The sequence below is a fragment of the Pistacia vera genome, unplaced genomic scaffold (assembly GCF_008641045.1).
Source record: "Pistacia vera cultivar Batoury unplaced genomic scaffold, PisVer_v2 Contig155, whole genome shotgun sequence".
Classification (NCBI taxonomy): domain Eukaryota; kingdom Viridiplantae; phylum Streptophyta; class Magnoliopsida; order Sapindales; family Anacardiaceae; genus Pistacia; species Pistacia vera.
The window spans coordinates 1,378,942-1,397,108 of NW_022195630.1; the positions used below are offsets into that span (position 1 = coordinate 1,378,942).

Consider the following 18,167-nt stretch of genomic DNA (forward strand, 5'->3'; position numbering starts at 1 on the left):
AAAGAAAGTTACAAAAAAGTGTTTGTTAACTTACCTTTATTCTTTATGTAATTAAGGTAATTAAGATAGTAACAGTTTTCGATTTCCGGAGGAATTGAGCCAGGGAGGTTGTTCTAGCACATGTTAAGGTAATTAAGATAATAACGGTTTCCAATTTCCGGAGGAATTGAGCCAAAGAGGTTGTTTTGGCACATGTCAAGGTAAGTAAGAAGGTAACAGTTTTCGATTTCTGGAGGAATTGGACCGGAAAGCGAATTTAGACTAAGATCAAGCTTTAAGACTTGCCCAAGGTCACCTATAAAAGGAGGGATTGGACCTGAGAAATTGTTTCCACTGAGAAGAAGAACCTGTAGGGAAGAGAAGTTTGAAAGTGACAATGGCAAAGGCCCTGATAAAAGATTGTTCGACAAATTGAGTTGGCCTAATTTAACAGGCTGTGAAGAGGAAGCATTACCATTTTCAGGCAATGATCCTGACAGGTCATTTTTTTTGCAACTCAACTAAATTCAACTCCGGCAAATAAATGAAGCTATTTGGAATGCTTCCATTCAAGTAAATTATGCCCCAACCTCACACTGGTGAAGCTATAACATGTTCCCAGGCCTTCAGGAATTGACCCAAAAAGGAAATTGCTGAAGAGAATCAGTTTATTCAGCTGACTAGATGAACACAAATCAGTAACATGGATGATGGATCCAACCCAAGCTATTTGTCACAGCCTGAATTGGTTAATCTGCATAGCATAGTGTAGTTACCAGACCACGCACTTGAGAATTGTTCAGTTTCACTTGCTTATGAAGTTCAAGTTCGAAGCTGGAGTCCAACAAACGACAGATCTGACCATTCGCCAAACCTCTCATGGAAAGGGCACATGAGAATTTTTCACAATAAATTAAGAAAATTACAAGTTTTCCAACACACATCACTGGCTCTTAGATGTAAGTGATAAACCCAAATAGTCTTGAACCAAATAAAGTTTAATATTCAAACAGTTTTTAAAGGTGAATATGTAGTAGTTTTTGTGGAGAACATGAAGATTAATTAATTTATAAACTTTAGTGGCGAAATAACAATTTCCTAAAGAGTCAATAACAATAAATGGTTTATGATTAATTAAATATATCTAATTTTCTTGGAGTCAAACTGTTGTAAGACTCAGTCATCGGCAAATCAAACCTTTTCTATTTGTTGGATACTCTCCAAATTATATTTTATATACAAAACATTATTCTACATTCTCCACACATTTAATATTACACTTTGATTGAATCACCCACCCAACAATTTCCTTGAAATTAGTATCAACAATCCCCACTTCCTCTCAGTTGGTCTAACTAATTTCTTACCCTATATCTATGTTTTACAATTTTATGAATAATTTATAATTTTAATTTTAATACTCCTCAAGTGAAGGTACCAACATTAATTATGTGTAAGAAATTAGTTAGACCGAACTAGGTGACATGATGATAAAAGAGTAAAAAATGATCTAAGTTTACATGGTCTCTCAAGTTCAAGTGTCCACGACTGTTAATAGAAATGTTCACTAGAGCTCGTACCTGAACGGTAGTTTCAAGGTCTTGAGGGTATCGTCGAGGTGCATGTAAATTGATCCAAACACTCACAGTCATTAAAATAAAAATAAAAAACATTAAATATGTGTTAGACATTATTTGACTGAAAAATATGAGTCATTCGCACGTTCTAACGTCTTCATAATGTTTGCTTTAATTGCATAAGAATTCTTTTTGATATTGTTGATATGTTCCTTCGTCAATATATGTCTTTGTCATCCAAATTTTATCCGAAAAACATTTTTGTAATCTATCTTACTGTATCATATCCATTAACAGAATATTTTTACGATAACATTTGAACAATAAAACTCATTATCTTCTCAACAATAATTTTCTTGAAAAAATATAATCAATGACTTTGACTTGTGAGTTTGGAAGAATGTTGGTGGGTGATCAATAGACCACTCAGCTTTCGACACCAAAATCAATTGATACAAAGCTGAGATGACCTAATTTTTAATTTTTAAATTGTTTTCAATTTTTTAATTATGCCCAGTTGACCCATCTTGAGACATGAGAACCAGTGAATGGGGCACTGGTTTTTCCATGTGAATGGCTGCTATTCCCTGTCCAAGATGGGCCCATTTGACAACTTCCACAGAAAACACCAATGGAGTAATTGTCAAACCAACCCACTTGCATTATAATTTTATGAATCATTGAATATTTTTTTTGTTTGATTATGGGGTCTGACATTGTCTAAAAATGTGAATCATTGTTTATTATTGATGGTTAATGCTGTGTGACAAAATTGTAGAAGAATTTTCTCATAAGGAAGGCTACAAAATTTTGTCCCTTAACATTAATTGTTGATAATATACTATGATTTTTAGGGATGGATCCAAAAATTTCTATTAGGGTAGGCCAAATAAAAATTTTTAGTTCTAAAATTGAGAGTGGATCACAATTTTTTAATATTTGACAATAAAAATTATGGGTAGGAGTCAAACTAAATAGAATAATGTATTTAATTTTTGTTTTTAAAAAATTGAGAGTGGCCCACCCTTAATACACTTTGGATCCGCCCTTGATGATTCCTATTTAAAAAAAAAACAAAAATGCAAACCACTAGTCTCGTAGTCTAATGCCAAGACTTTAATCATTTGGGTGACTATGTGGGTTATTCAGAGGTCTTGTGTTCAAACCCCACAAAATAGTTATCTACTATAATTATAACTTATCTGACCCATTGGACATATACGATATTTAATAGATTTCAAAATTAGTTAAAATATACACAAACTGACTCATACAGCTCAGTTATTAAAAAAAGAAAAAAAATGCTAACTATATCTATTATCAAAATCCATTCGTACATCTTCACCTAAAGCAATATAATTATTTATTAATTATTTAAACAATAAACTCTTTTTTAATCATTTATTTGCTTTTAGAAATAAAAGAAAAAGAAAGAGTAAACTTTTTCCTTCATGTAGGGTCTTTGCATACTTAATTATCTAAATTTTGTAAGTTGCAACTAACCTTGTAATCATCTTATAATGTTGTTCTTTCTTTGGTTTCTGTAATTCTCACTCAATGTTGATTCGACATTTGATTAAGTTAATTAATTATGTATGTATTTGGTAATCGGCTTTGTCATTCTCTTGCTAATCCATTGGTAAAAGCATCCCAATAATTGAAATTGTTTATTGAAGCTACCATCTAATTTAGCGAGTTAACAAAAAATATGGGTAAAATATTGACATCATATCCCTAAGGCCAGCTAATTAAATTACTAAGTCTCTACCTGCTAGCACTCACTATAATCATGTTTTATGAAGTCTATTATATGGTTAATATCTCCCACAAACGTTTTAATTTTCATAAAATTAAAATTCAAAGTTAAATTCTCATTAAAAATAGTTAACTTTTATATTATATGTTTGAACTAAATAATATTTTTGTTAAGTCAATCGTTTATCATAAAATCAAAAGTTATAGCTATCAATAAAAGGATGAATTTATTGTCTTAAACCATCAACCTTGAAGGTGACTCAATCTCCTTAGCCTCCGCCATGGTATGATGCTGACCAATTTAACCAACAGTGTTTGTATATATTTTTACACAATCAATAATTTGGATCTTTTATAAGTAATATGAATTATGAACCTTATTCGATTAGTATAATTCTCCGAAGCCAAGACGGATAATATTAACGTGTAGAATAATTTTACTCAAATTATACACACTTTGTTATGTAAACAATAAGTTAAACATGATTAAAATCTTTAACACGATTCATTGAATCAATTAATTTTTTTTTAGTAAATTAAAGAAGACAACCAAAGAGTAAAATACTAGCAATAACAAATATTCTTTATTCTATACAATCTTTCAAAATATCTCATATATTATTCAATTTACTTATCACTCTAAGACAAATGTAACATTTAAAAAAAAAAAAAAAAAAATGATGGGACAATGGCACTTAATTAATTAACAAGTAGTTAGTACTAATTAATTATCAAATTCCTCAAAAGCAAAATGATGGGTTCTAACTCAAACCCAACTAACAATAATACAAAAAGATTCAAACAAATTAAAGCAACTATTAAAAAGATGAAAAGATGGTTGACTAACTAAACTTGATCACCGCAAGACAAATTAAAACAATGACTTCAATTTTAAGATAAGTTCTAGTTACGTTATCAAGAAGCTAAAGTAATAATATTAGAATATTAAGGTTTGTACTCCACCAACTCTTACTTTCATTTATTCAAAAAAATAAGAAGATAATTGGACAGAAAAATAGTACTTTTACTTATGATTTATCCGGGGTGTCGCTATGGTGGATTATTACAAAATCACTCGTCTTAAATGTTAATTAAGATACATGTAAACTAGTCCGATGAACTCAGTTAATTAATCAGAAGGAACTTTAATTTTTCCAAAGAACGAACAGAGTTATACTTGTTGGTCCAATTATCAACATGAATTAATCAAGTTCAAGGTGGCTGAATATAATTGCAAAAAGAACTAAAAATCAGAAGTGTTAATAACAAAAGAGAAAGATAGCCACAAATTGAAGAGACCAAGAAGGAGGGAGTAGCTTAAAAGCATCGATAAAGCAGTAGTAAAATTATGAAACCCACATGTTAATGTTACTTACAATTTATTACTTCACAAAGCAACCTCTCCTCTCATTATTTGCCGTCCACAGCCCGCAATCACTTTGTGCGGTTCTTAAAAATGAAGACAATAATTTGAAATACGTATAATGTATAAAAACCCTTTACTCTTGTCAAACTCTATAATCTTTAAGAAAAAAAAACAGAAAGATAATAAAAGTATAAAAATTCTACGCTTTACTCACCCAAATTCAAAATTAGAGTACCTATAAAATTCTGTAATAATAGATCTTACAAAAGTACATCACAAACTCGATCATTCAATTAATCCTTCATGGGTTAATTGACATATGTTTTGTAGGGTATACGTCAAATTCTAAGAATTATGTTTTATATACTTTATTAATGTAATATGCACCCACTATGATCAGAAAATTAGTATTAAGTATTTTTTTTTTTAATGATCGAGGGTGTCTGGGTCAATTTATGGGCATCTCAACTAATCTCTGAGACCTTGAAACTGTCGGTCGAGTAAGAGTTTCAATGGTCATCCCTATTAAAGGCCGTGAGAACTCGAACTCGAAAGACTATGTTAGATCCTCCTCATACCATTAAGGGTATTCGAATTTGGAAGACCATGTTAGATCCTCTTTTGCTATTTAACCATCAAGCCACCTGGTGGTGGTTAATATTAAGTATTTTTATCAAAGGTTTTTTATTTATTTATTTATTTATTTTCTACTTTTATATAAGTTTTTTTGTTTCTTTTTTAATCATATTATAAATAAATTTAATAAATATAGATTGTTGGTTGTTTTGAGATAGGAGAGAGGTGGGGTGCTTGTCATTACTTGAGATTGGGATTTGGTTGCTAATTTTATATTTTTATTAGATTAATTTGGAGAGTTTTAGATTTAGAGAATAAAATTTTGTTGTTTCATGTAAGATTCTACTTTCAAATGTTTTATAATTATTATATTATGTAATCCACTTCATTATTATTTTTTAATTAAGATTAAGGGTTTAATTCATTGATTCTCTATACATGTTATTCATAATATTTTGATGTAGATAAAAAATAATTTTAATTATTTATTTAATAAAATTAGAAACAACTTTCAATTTTTTTTATGAAAACAAATATAAAATGTTATATTTATCAAAACCAATTAATGCCCTAATTAAAAGCATGATTTGAAGTGCCAACAATACTTGACAAATATTTCAATCTTTCATTATTCATACATTTGTTTTTCTTTTTTCCCTCTAAATAATATCTCCAATACTTAATTAAAGCAAAGAAAATTCAATTAATGCATTAATAATAGAATGCTAAAAGACAAAAGCCCATTAATTATACATTACTTGAAGACCTAACATACTTAGCCAATTGTCACAATATCTCAAATTATGTGTCATTTTTTAGGGTTTGACCAAAAACCCCATGAAGTTACAATAATAACAAAAATCCCCAACTATTAAGTTTCAGGTGTTAAACTAAACGACAGAAGGACAATAAGATATTTTCTATTAACTCATAATAAAGTAAGGGATGAATTCTTTTAACTTAAATTTCTAACATAAACTTTTTATTTAAATTTTCAACGGTTGATTCATTACAATCCAATGGTTTAAGAGTTGATGAGACGGCAAATAAAATAACTGCTTCCAACTTCCATTTCATATTTATCAGATTACAATAAATTAATAGCCACGAATTTGTGCTCCAGTTTAAGTTGAAAGATCTCAACTCATAAAGTAAACTCTAACAACTCACTAATAGTAAGGAGATTAGTGTTATTTCTGAAACCTCAAGAAAATTTTGTTATTCAATTAAACTTTGGGGGGTGGATTGAATCCCATTTTTTTTAAAGCAAATTCCAACATGGAGGCAACCCATAAGACACGCTCTCTCTTTAGGCCAAAAGCTTGACTACTTCTTATAATTAGTCATGGACAACCTCTTCAGGGCCTTAACTATACCCTAAAACAAATTTATTATAGGACACTTCTTAAACCCATCTCGAGAGTACCTTCACCATCAAATCTCCAACGTTGGATCCATTCTGACTTCAAATTGTACAACAATCAAAGGGTGGAAGACTCCATTAGTGGGTATTAAGTCAACTTGGTGCCAACCAAAGATGTGACTTAAATGTGAATTTTCAATGAGAAGGCCAAGTCAAGAGGGGCTAAATTTGAAATTTGATATCACCAAATGATGAAATCTCCACCGTTTGATCAATCACAATGTGGAAACAAAATTGAGATGGAGCCCACCAATGAGGCCTTGCTATGTATAAAGTTTCTCCTCAGACTATGTTTGTCTAAAAGAAGACCAAAGAAGGCCAAAGACAAGAAAGAGAAAAACAAGGAGAAAGCAAAGTAAAAAGAGAGAAGAAGAATTGAGCCAATTTGTTTGAAATCAAACCATTCCAAATTTCTCCAATCCAAAAAAGAAAAAAAATCTCAAACCCACCTCTAAAATCCTTCTCTCTCCAATACCCAGATCTTGTTTTCTTATAATTTCATCAAATTTTGCGTCTTTTTGATTCATTCCATTCCCTCTGTTTTCCCTGTATTTCAAGTTCAGGTTCTGTTCATGTTCTTGTAGTATTCTTCATATTATTATTATTATTTTTTTTTGAAATCTCTGTTTTAATCCTTTTATTAATACGTAGAATTTTCTCCAACTTTCCTGGAAGTTTAAAAAAAAAATCCTCTGCTTTCTCTGTTTTTGGTTTGACAATCTGTCAAATTTGTATCAAAATCAAGTCGTTTGGTTTGTTGTTTGTGGAAGTTTATCAAATTTGGCTGAAAAGGCCAATAATCCAATATGGGAATTCAGAAAGATCGAGTCAAGTTCAATGTAGGCGGTAGAATATTTGAAACAACAGCTACAACTCTTGCAAATGCAGGGCGAAACTCATTTTTTGGTGCATTATTTGATGAAAACTGGGACTTGAACTCACAAATCAACAACAATTCTAATGAAGCTCTCTTCATTGATCGAAACCCCGAGTGTTTTTCAATTCTTCTCGATCTTCTCCGTACAGGTGATCTCAACATTCCCCCAAATATCAATGAAAGACTCCTCTTTAGAGAGGCCTCATTTTATGGTCTTCTAGACCATATCCGCACAGCCAAATGGGGTCCGTTTGATGGCAACAGGTTGAGGCTATCCCGGTCTGTAACTGGTCAGGCTCCCGGCGATGGCACCGCCATCCGGGCAGGCCCGGATGGAGGCTGCTGTGTGGCTCATGGAAGCATGGTTCATGTTTATGATTGGATGTTGGAAGAACATCCACCAATCAATCTTGATTATCAAAGAGTTAATGATATTGGGTGGGTCGATTCTGAGAATATTGTGATAAGTGTTTGTGAAAGATTAGGTAGCAAAGATGGAGGGATGGGATTGTTTAGTGCCTCAAGTGGAGAGTTAAGGTACAAATTTCAGGTCAGCCATGACAATCAAGTGAAGAGTTACACAGCTGGGGCATTGAGTTTTAGTAGTGATTATAAGATATTTTCAAGTTGCAAAGGGAGGAGTAATGAGTATGGGGTTGGAGTTTGGGACCAGGTGACAGGAAAGCAGATAGATTTCTTTTACGAGAGTCCAGGTTGGTCTCTTGGTGATGCTGATAAGTTACAATGGTTAAGTGGGAGCAACTGTTTGTTGGTTGCAACTTTGTTTCCCAGAAAGGATAACTGTTACATTAGTTTGTTGGATTTTAGAGACAAGAACATGGTGTGGTCTTGGTCTGATATTGGCGCTCCTTTAACCGTGGATGAGAAGAGGGTTAGGGATGCCATTGCAATGGAGGAGAGTAACTCCATTTGTGTGGTGAATGAGTATGAGGATTTGGGGTTCATTGACTTGAGGATTAGTGGAGGAAGTGTAAGGTGGAGCTCCAGAAGCCGGTTAATGAAAGGCAACATGCCTGATGAACCTTGTTACCCGAAACTGGCGTTGCATGAGGGGCAGTTGTTTTCATCGATGAACGATTCAATTTCTGTGTTTTGTGGTCCGGATTGGGTGTTAACATCCAGGCTTCGACGAAGTTATGGAGGTTCCATTTGCGATTTCTCGATCGGTGGTGATCGACTCTTCGCTCTCCACAGTGAAGAGAATGTGTTTGATGTATGGGAATGTCCTCCTTCTCCAATTATATGATTCAGATTGTTATGGTTTGCTTGCTCTTACAGTTTTGTTTCTTACAGTTTGATAGATGCTTTTCATTGTAGCAGATAAAGTTGCTGTTGAACATAGTATAGGTTAGCAGAAACATAGAGCTATAGTTTAGAGATGCTTATGCTTTGTATAGAGTATGCTTTTTGTTACAAAGAAATGAAATTGATTGCTGAGCTACCATTTACCATACCAAAAACTAGTGAAACCAATTTTCCAACTATCAGATAGTTTCTTTAGTTTCTTCCTTTTTTGGCAGACTCTTTTCACTTTTCTTCTTTTTGACCTTGTGGTGATTTTGATGATCTCAATGGTCTTGGTAAAGATTCTGGATTCCCTGTGTGTTTCTGAGATGCTCTTGGCATGGCAACATGTGACCAGTTGCAACTGCCACTGAGCTGACAGGTTTATGTTTGTCTTCTACTTTGCATAAAGAAAGTTGTTCAGCGTCTTCCTTTAGTTTCAGTTGAGCCTTTTTTGGCAGCAAATCTGGAAAAGGGTTATACCCACATCACCAAATCTTATCATCATTCTTTTAAAATCTTTGGCATTCTTCGTAACCCTCAATCTAAACCCTAATCTCATCACAATTTATTCAATATATTAATACTATTTCAACAAGATTCAATGCAGCCATCCCCAGGAAGTAGTCCCAGTTTCACTCTCCAGCACACATTTTAAGAGTTGTAAGCAAAGAAAACTAGTTCAAGAACTTAGATTAACTTTAAATTACTACTTGTTAACGTTGTACTGTCAGAGCCACATTTGTTCCAAGAATTGAAAAAGAACAGAAATGTCAGCAACATATTAATTTATAAGAGGAGATATTCAGTGAAGGAAAATCATGGCCAATCGGTGTAAAAGTCCGTTTCACCAACTAATTTTTACTCTAATCCTGGATTATTTATTCATTATGTTACTTGTTTAGCTGCAGTGGTCCCTAAACATGATATTATATTAAAATTCATGAACTGAGATCTGATCACAATGCAACATGTATAAAGTAATTGAGGAATAGTATCATGGAGGATTTGAAAATTGAAAGAGAATCAATCATGAGCAATAGAGAGTTTCCAGGAAGCTTCATTTCAATTACTTTCTACTATTCAATGTGAATTGATAGAAAAGACTTATTCTAAGATGAATAAAAGCATGTAAGGCATGGGAAAAGAATACCTAACTTGACCCAAAAAGTGAATGCTAAGAGATAAGAATGAACCAAAAGGCAATAGATGGTAGGAGGGGCAAAAATTTAAGCATAATCGGGCATTGTACTTTTAAGGAATTTAATCGGTCGAGAATCTTCAGGAGCAAGTTGATCAAAAGCAACATAGTTTTGCTCCTTATCATAGACATGGCATACTGTCATTATCGTCTTCATTAGGCGCCAGTTCCACGAGGCCTCATTCAAATACTGTTTAACAGCATAAAAATAACAATATTGAGTTGTCAGCAACTTGTTTGAAAGTTTGAAACTAAACATATATCATTTCATATTTTCACAAAGCACTTTATTGAAATTGCATTAAAAACGATAGTAGAGAGAAAAAGCATATATTTATTGAACACATAATAAATGACAGCGAATCCTACCTTTCCCCAATTCTCTTGGATAGACTTATGAGCTGCTCTTAAATTGTAGCTTGGTATCCTTGAAGAAATATGGTGTGGTATGTGGACATTGATATCGTGGCAGAGTATCTCAATCCTGTTAAACATAAAATTACAAACTTACATTCATTTTCTTGTATAGTAAGCATCAGTTAACATTCTAGCAAATATAGATAAATAAAACTTCAGATGTTAGGCTCCATTAAAATCCTTTGCAATAGTCCTTGTAGTAAAGTTCAAAGACCATATAATCTATGAAAATGGCTCATAAAGCTGCAGTTGATCTATCGCAATATAAAATAGGTTTGAAGGTAACCATGTGGGGACAATAATAAAACATTTGCAACTTAAGGCTGTCCAACAAAGCTAATTTTATTATCTACTTTTGTTGACTTCTAGAGTATTTTTCCACTCATATCAAATCAAAAGGTAAGAAACAACAGAACAGAAGGGTTTTTTAAGAAGAAATAATTATTACCAACTAGGGTAATCACAATGAACTGTTCCATTAAGTTGGGCTTGAGCTGCATTCCACTCATTAGAAGATTTGAAAGGTATGTGGGGAGCCGTATGATGCACCATTGTGAAAGTACTCATCTATAAAGTTCAAAACAAAACCAACTTTCAGATAGAAATACAGATAAGTGATAAATCTAGAGAAAACATCACAAAGTAAATGCACTGATTAGCTCACAATAGAACATCTGATCCAAGTTATTTATAAAATGTTTAGGCCTAACATAAACAACTATCATAGCAGAAAACTAAATGAGTTACACATTAAGCAAGAACTTCCAGAGAAAGGTGGAATTATTTAGTTGTCATTTAAACTTGAACTCAGTAATTAGAGAAGAAAGTCTGATCAATATAATCACAGAAAAATGATTTAAGATTCACCATATGCAAACTAATTGTTTCCTGGATATTGAAACCTTTAACAGATAATGACCGATGCAACTTTTCTGATCACGCATCAAAATACAACCATAAGATACAAGGAAGTAGCATTACCCAGAAGTGATAGCCCAACCATGGCATCAACCAGTACTTTATCCATCCCATGATCCCCGTCTTAAATATAATCAGCGGCCATCCAATTGCCATAAATGCAAAAACACAGGCCAAACTGATCTTCACCCTTTTAACCTCATTCGGTCTGAACTTCTTCACATCGAAGTGCCACATCAACCTACAATAAAGCTTACAAACGTTGAGACATATGTCCACTAGAAACCATAGGCTCGCTGAAACACCAATTAGTGAAATTAAATATGGTGAGTTCAAGTTATATAACCCCGCAGCCATCAGTTACATACCAGTGTGCTATGGACATCCAAGGCCGGAATGGACCATATCCATATATTATTGCCTTACGCAAAAGAGGAGATGAATCAAACTCCTCTTTCCAAACAGGATGCCAAGCTGTATCTTCAGCCAGCCTATATATATAAGATGAACAGAAGGAAATAAAAATTAATGAGTTGGGATGAAGAAAGGAATCAGAATAATTTAGGAAAGTATAAAGCAAGCCTAACCACCAAGCAAATAACAGTAAAATCTTTCAATGTAGATGTACACACATACACACATGCATATAACACAAATCTATACGAAAAATGACAGTATTCTGCATAACAAAGTCGAATTTCTTTCTACCATAGTCAAATAGTGTGCATACAGCAAAAATAGTCTATAAATATGTAATATAATGAGTTTTTAAGCGCAAGTTTTTTATACTGAATATGCTTGTATTTGACAACATATTGTCATATATGAAAATTTTAAATCAGTTAATCATGCACATTTCCTCCATTTATTTTATTCAACTAACTATTATAGCAAGGTGGTGGATGCTTGGGAGGCAAGAGATGAAAAAAAAAAGCAGGGAGCTGGATTGATACACTGGCATGCAACAACTATTAGCCAATTAAAGATAAAATGATTGTAAAGAAGAAGTATTATATAAAAGGAATCCACACAGACATGTTTGTTTTTGCATGATGCCTGTCATGCTTAAACCGCCACGGCTCATATGGGTATATCAATGGCAGAAAGGCCAGAGTTCCAACAATGTCTTCCACCAACTTGCTCTTTGAAAATGATTTGTGAGCACAATCATGGCCTATAACAAAGAACTAAAAAATGGGAAGACAAAAACAAAATAAAAGAAGTTGGCAAAGATGTAAATAATAAAATGGAAGCTAGCATAGTATAACAAGTGAAAATAAAACAAAATAAAATGGAAGCTAGCATAGTATAACAAGTGAAAATAAAACAAAATAAAATAGAAGATGTATATAAAACTAACCCCTGTGACTGCAGTCCCTGTCCATGCCCAAGCCAAAGGAAGTAAATACCATGGGGCCTTTGAGATCAGGAAGAGCCCCAATGCATAGGAAGTGGCAGATATTAAAACTGACTTCCAGGCTTTCACATCATCAATCTCAAAGACCTTATAACACAAGTTCAGAAAAGAAACCTAATAGCATCAATATTCAATTTAAAACCTTTACAGCAACCAAAAGAAAGTTTCCTTAGAAGTTACTTCTTTGTCCAGAAAACTAAGGTATGAAACAGTGAAGCATAATTAACACCCAGCAACCTTTTCCTTAAATATTGCAAAACATCTTCTCATACTTGATATTTTATCACCATGTATACATCTCCAATACTGGAATAAGAAACAATAAGACAATCTTCCCTAGTGGAATAAACACAAGTTTTGCCCGAAATTCCCTCAATGACAGGTGCAAAATTCCGAATGTTACTCAAGAGAACTAACTAGATTCAGGGAAACCAAGGTTAAATAATGAGGGTGCTAGATGCAGTTATTAAAAAAATAAAAAAAAATAAAAATAAAAAACCTTTTTTGGGAGAGTATCAATGACATCCCTTAATGTAACATTATCAGGAATCGGTTCTCCAATTTGCTTGAAGCCATAGCTTTCCGCTAACTGTTTTCTATACTCAGCACTATCACTATCTGCTGAAGATGGTGCAACTGGAATGGCCACAGCCTGTATAAATTTACCCCTTCTTATGGGAATAGAACATTTTTTATGTTGAATTCCCTTTTTGACAATGTTCTCCAACTTCAGCTGAGAAATGCCTGTCTATCCCAAAAAAAAAGGCATTACACGGTGCCCATTATAGTGAATGATAATAGACAATGACTAAAAGTGCAGAAGAATGTAAGGTACATTCGTAAAGAAATTGCAGCTAACAAAAAGTATACCTCAAAGACACATTTTTGGTAGCTAACTTAAGTGTATGAAGTGATAGTTAACAGCAGCAAATAATTTTCATATAAAGGCATACATTTTCCGCCAAGTGTCTTTGTAACCATGTTATTTCTGCCCATTCATATCTACTTAGAAGTATAATTTCAAGAAAGAAAAATTTAGCTAAATGCTTTTTATTTACAATTTACGAAGGAAAAGTTAAATCAGATATCAACTTCACCATAAAATTTCCTATATCCCTCAATTCACTAAAACTTCTAAAGCTAAATACTTGCAGTCATTATGCTAAATGAATGACGCAGCTGATATCTAAATACAGCTAAGAAGAACTCAAAATTTTACAAAGCAAAACAATTACTCCTAAAAAGAGCCAACTTTGAAGAAAATAACAAAGAAAAGAAAACAGAAACAAGATTTCACATACCTGGAGAATGAAGGCAAGCAAGTTTCTGACTCCCAACAGGCCTTTGATGTGGGGCCTAAATAGCAATTAAAAAACCACAACAAACAAAATAAAGCTACGAACTTTACAAGAAAAATCCAAAAAGCAAACAAACCCAGTTGAGAAAAACCATCAAAAACAACAAAGCCGAGAGTTTTTCACTCACTCACCATGAAAAGGAACATAGAATCTGCAAGTCTGCAAGCCATGGTTAACCAGAAATGCAGAAATTCCAATTCACAAGACCCCCACTTGGAGTTCGAATGAGTGAAAGGAGAGGAAGAGGGCCGAAGAGATAGGCTTGTGCTCTGTGTATTTGGACAGAGCAACCAAGAGGGTCAGAGCAGAAGCCAATACTCGTGGCTTTATAGGCCCCCTCCCTCTTACAGTGTTTCAGTTGTTTGATGTCTATACTGCAACTAGTTGTAATCTTTTAATCCTTTGTGGATAGATTTTCTCGGGCAATTGCAACCATTTGTTTTTTTTTTTTTTGTTTTTTTTTTTTTTTCAATTATGTTTGATTTTATTTGTTTATACTAAATTAGAAATAATTAATTTTTTGAAATTTCTACAATTTAATATTGTTTCCTCCTTAACAAAAATTCTTGCTCCGCCACTAATTGAGTAATTGACTGTACAAAATTCATGGTAACTACTTTGTGTTGATAAAGAATAATATTATATATACAAATTAAAATTAAAATTATATATTTTTATTATTATCTTATTATTTTTTCTTTATTCACTAATCATCTAATGAGTTCTTTTTTTTTTTATCCGTATTCATCTATTAATTCTATATACTTTTAGTTTGTATGTATAAAATTTAAAAAATTTTGTAAGATTAATAGTTTATTTAGGAATTATAACGAAGTAAAATGTAAAATAAATATAAAAAATAAATTTTTTGATAATGTTCCTAAAATCAACAATTAATAGACCATTCTATTGAGTTAAAAATGAACAATTATGTGTCATGCTTTTTCTTTAGGTCGGTGTTCAAGAATTAAAAAGGTATGCATCACATGTCATGACCAAAAAATTCATTGAATTTTACAAATTAATTAGACATGTGAGAAGCATTCATTCATATTATGAATCATATGATAAAATTTTAATTTCAACTTAGTGGTGAGACCATTTAACTTTTTCGTTAAAGTTTCACACCAATACGAATTTGATTGTTGAAAAGTAGGTAGAGAAGATGGCGATTGTTCGGAGCAAGAAAAAAATTCTGTTAATGTCATTAATTCATAATCTCTATTTAAAGAAAAAAAAAAAAATTGGTTATTACGTAATACTTAAAAAAAATCTGTTATGCCTAAAAAATCAGGACTGACGCAAGTTAACGTCAACAAGGACCAATAAGAGTTTATGAAGGTTTTGTGCCGCCCAAGAGCTGCCACATCGTCCAAGGACGGAAAGAGTAAGGTTGTTATCAACTTGGCAGGTAAAGATTTGATTTGTGAGTGACTGAGAGTCGTCCACCTACCCAAGCCCTGCGCGATTTAAGGATATCTCATGTACAATCAACCAATGGGAAGTAGGGTATGAATTGTACGACACCTGCCTGTTTACAGATTTGTAATCATTGCCCAGAAATATCTTACTATAAATAAATGGCTCTTCTCTCATTTTTTAGATCCTGATAACATAAACACTCACTCTCCCTCTCTGTATTTCTACTCTCTGATAGCAATATGCGACCTGATTGTAATCTCTTATTGATAAAAAGGTAGTAGATGTAGGATTTGCTTTGACCATCCTAACCACTTTAAAAATCATCTCCCATTTATTTACTTCATTTCTCATTCATTTGTAATTTTTAAGTCAGTTTAGCACTTTACATGTGCGAATAGTTAGTGTCAAAAATCAAACAGCAACAAGATCCAAGATTCGAGTTTCCGCTAAAACTCTTCTAAGTTTATTTAAAGTCTTAAATTAAAACATATTCTTATTCTGTTTTAGAAATTTAACTTGATTGTTCTTATTTATTTATTTTAAACTTGATGCTCATAAGATTTAATCTAATAAATTCTAGATAAATAAATTATACCAATCAAACTAATAATGTGAGTTTTGATAGAACTTAAGCCCAAAAGCTAGCTCAAAGAAAGAGAGAGTCCAACCACATATATACAGTATAATAGTCTACCAGCTTAACGATGTGAGATAAATTCAACTTCTAACACGGCGTGAGGGTCAGGGTCCAAACTCATCATCACTGTAAACAAACGTGGCTCTGATACCATGATAAAGTGGGTTTGGTAGAACTTAACCTCAAAAGTCAGGTTAATGGAGGGAAGAACTCAACCATATATATGCATTGTAACAACTTATCAAATTAACGATGTGAAACAAATTTAAACATAAGCATATTTTTCGTAAGACTTTGTTAAATTGATGGTCACAAATATTTCATTTCTATAGAGTTTTACGTCTCTACCAAACTTTCTATAAAATGAATGAAAACTGATCAAATTATAATAATAGATAACTAAACATAAGAGGTAGAGAATAGAGATGGCATGCAAAATAAGAAATCTACATGGTCGGTTGGTCTAGGTCAGAAATTTGAACTCTCCTCAACCCTACGCCAAGAAATGTTTGCTTTATTTTTATAATATTTTGTCTCTTTTTAATTGGCCTCCAATTTCTTTCCAACTACATATTTTGACTTTTTACCAAATTTTATTAATAAATGGGTTTATTATAGTGCTACCCTTGAGGTTTGGGGCGAAAATATTTCTTCCTGCCTTTATTTTGAGAAATTAGCGTTATCACTCTCGAATGATATTTTTGTACGTTAAATATAATGGTTCAAAAGGTAAAACAAAATATTTTGAATAAATTATTAATATTATTTATCAAACCGTCGTAAGTTTTAACTAAATTATTAATATTATTTATCAAACCGTCGTAAGTTTTAACCAAGTAACTGACTGTTGTGATATTAGTATAATTTTTTTTTTTTTTTTTTTTATAATTAAGCATCAAGTAATAATATATTTATAAATTTTCTCGTATAAACTGATATGATAAAAAATAATTGGAAGAAAGTTTATTTTTAAAGTTTGTAAGTATAATATTATTCTTAAAGATCTTAAATAAACTTAAAAGACTTTAAAATCTATATATAAAAAAAGTAATGCTACTTCTATAACCTCTTTTCATAATCCTGACGTGACAGTTCGTAATTGGTAAGTTGTAATTTATTAGGTGAGACTTATTATGAGTTGACTAACTACGAACTGTTATGTCAGAGTTGTGAACGGTGTTGCATTTTCCATATAAAAATTCAATTTAAAATAAATAAATATTTCAGCCAGCATTATTTTCACTCTTCCTTGTCGGCACTTTGATATGGGTCGGCAACATAAGACAAAATTAAATTGACACAAGTCAACAAAACAATCAAAACCAGATCAGAAATTAAATAGAAAGATCAACACATGGACAAGGTTATAGTTATGGATTAGTGAAGGTCCTTCAGGATTGATCCAAGTCGTTGATAAGGATTTTGAGTAATCTTTGATGGTCTAGATTCTATTTGTCGAGATTAATATCAACTTAATTAATTAACTAATAATTAGTGCTGAACCCCATTCAGCCGGCCTGCTCAAAACTCCGGAAATTGGGATTTGATATTTCAATTTCAAATAGCTTCATTGGAAGAACATTTGCTTATGGAGAGTATAAATTTCAGAAGATTTCATTAGCTAAACTCAAAAATGAATCATCATTAATAAAAGATTAAAGCTCTTTTATATAATCTTATAAGATTCAATTTTTAGGTGTAAATACCACAAGTTGAATTTGTCCTATATCGCCAAGTTGGTAAGCAATGCCTATTATAATATATATATGTGATTAGATTCTCTCTTCCCTTGAGCTAGCTTTTGAGATAAATTCTACCCAAACCCACCATATCTTAGTATGCCACTTTTGGAGTGTTAGAAGTTGAATTTATCCCACATTGTTGATGGGTTATTATGGTGTATATATGTGGTTGGACTCTCTTCTCCTTTGAGTTAACT

The 18,167-nt window shown here is 32.3% G+C and overlaps 2 protein-coding genes across 2 annotated transcripts; one reads left to right on the forward strand and one right to left on the reverse strand.

Moving 5' to 3' along the window:
* Positions 1-6,990: 6,990 nt before the first annotated feature.
* Positions 6,991-9,025, forward strand: LOC116124681 (BTB/POZ domain-containing protein At2g24240). The gene has a single exon (XM_031410415.1). The coding sequence runs from the start codon at positions 7,483-7,485 to the stop codon at positions 8,818-8,820; it is 1,338 nt and encodes a 445-aa protein (XP_031266275.1). The 5' UTR covers positions 6,991-7,482; the 3' UTR covers positions 8,821-9,025.
* An 840-nt stretch (positions 9,026-9,865) lies between these two features.
* Positions 9,866-14,446, reverse strand: LOC116124682 (omega-6 fatty acid desaturase, chloroplastic). The gene is made up of 10 exons (XM_031410416.1): positions 14,301-14,446; positions 14,113-14,167; positions 13,311-13,555; positions 12,755-12,898; positions 12,430-12,581; positions 11,763-11,885; positions 11,458-11,635; positions 10,925-11,043; positions 10,429-10,543; positions 9,866-10,249 (listed from the first exon to the last, which is right to left on the reverse strand). The coding sequence occupies exons 1-10, from the start codon at positions 14,337-14,339 to the stop codon at positions 10,088-10,090; spliced, it is 1,332 nt and encodes a 443-aa protein (XP_031266276.1). The 5' UTR covers positions 14,340-14,446; the 3' UTR covers positions 9,866-10,087.
* Between the last annotated feature and the right edge of the window lie 3,721 nt (positions 14,447-18,167).

Excerpts from the sequence above, each read along its gene's own strand:
- LOC116124682 (XM_031410416.1), bottom strand. The coding sequence starts at position 14,339 with ATGGCTTGCAGACTTGCAGATTCTATGTTCCTTTTCATG. Across the intron at positions 13,556-14,112 it reads TGCTTGCCTTCATTCTCCAG|GCATTTCTCAGCTGAAGTTG; the intron begins GTATGTGAAATC and ends TGGGATAGACAG. Across the intron at positions 10,544-10,924 it reads CATTGTGATTACCCTAGTTG|GATTGAGATACTCTGCCACG; the intron begins GTAATAATTATT and ends TATGTTTAACAG.
- LOC116124681 (XM_031410415.1), top strand. The coding sequence starts at position 7,483 with ATGGGAATTCAGAAAGATCGAGTCAAGTTCAATGTAGGCGGTAGAATA.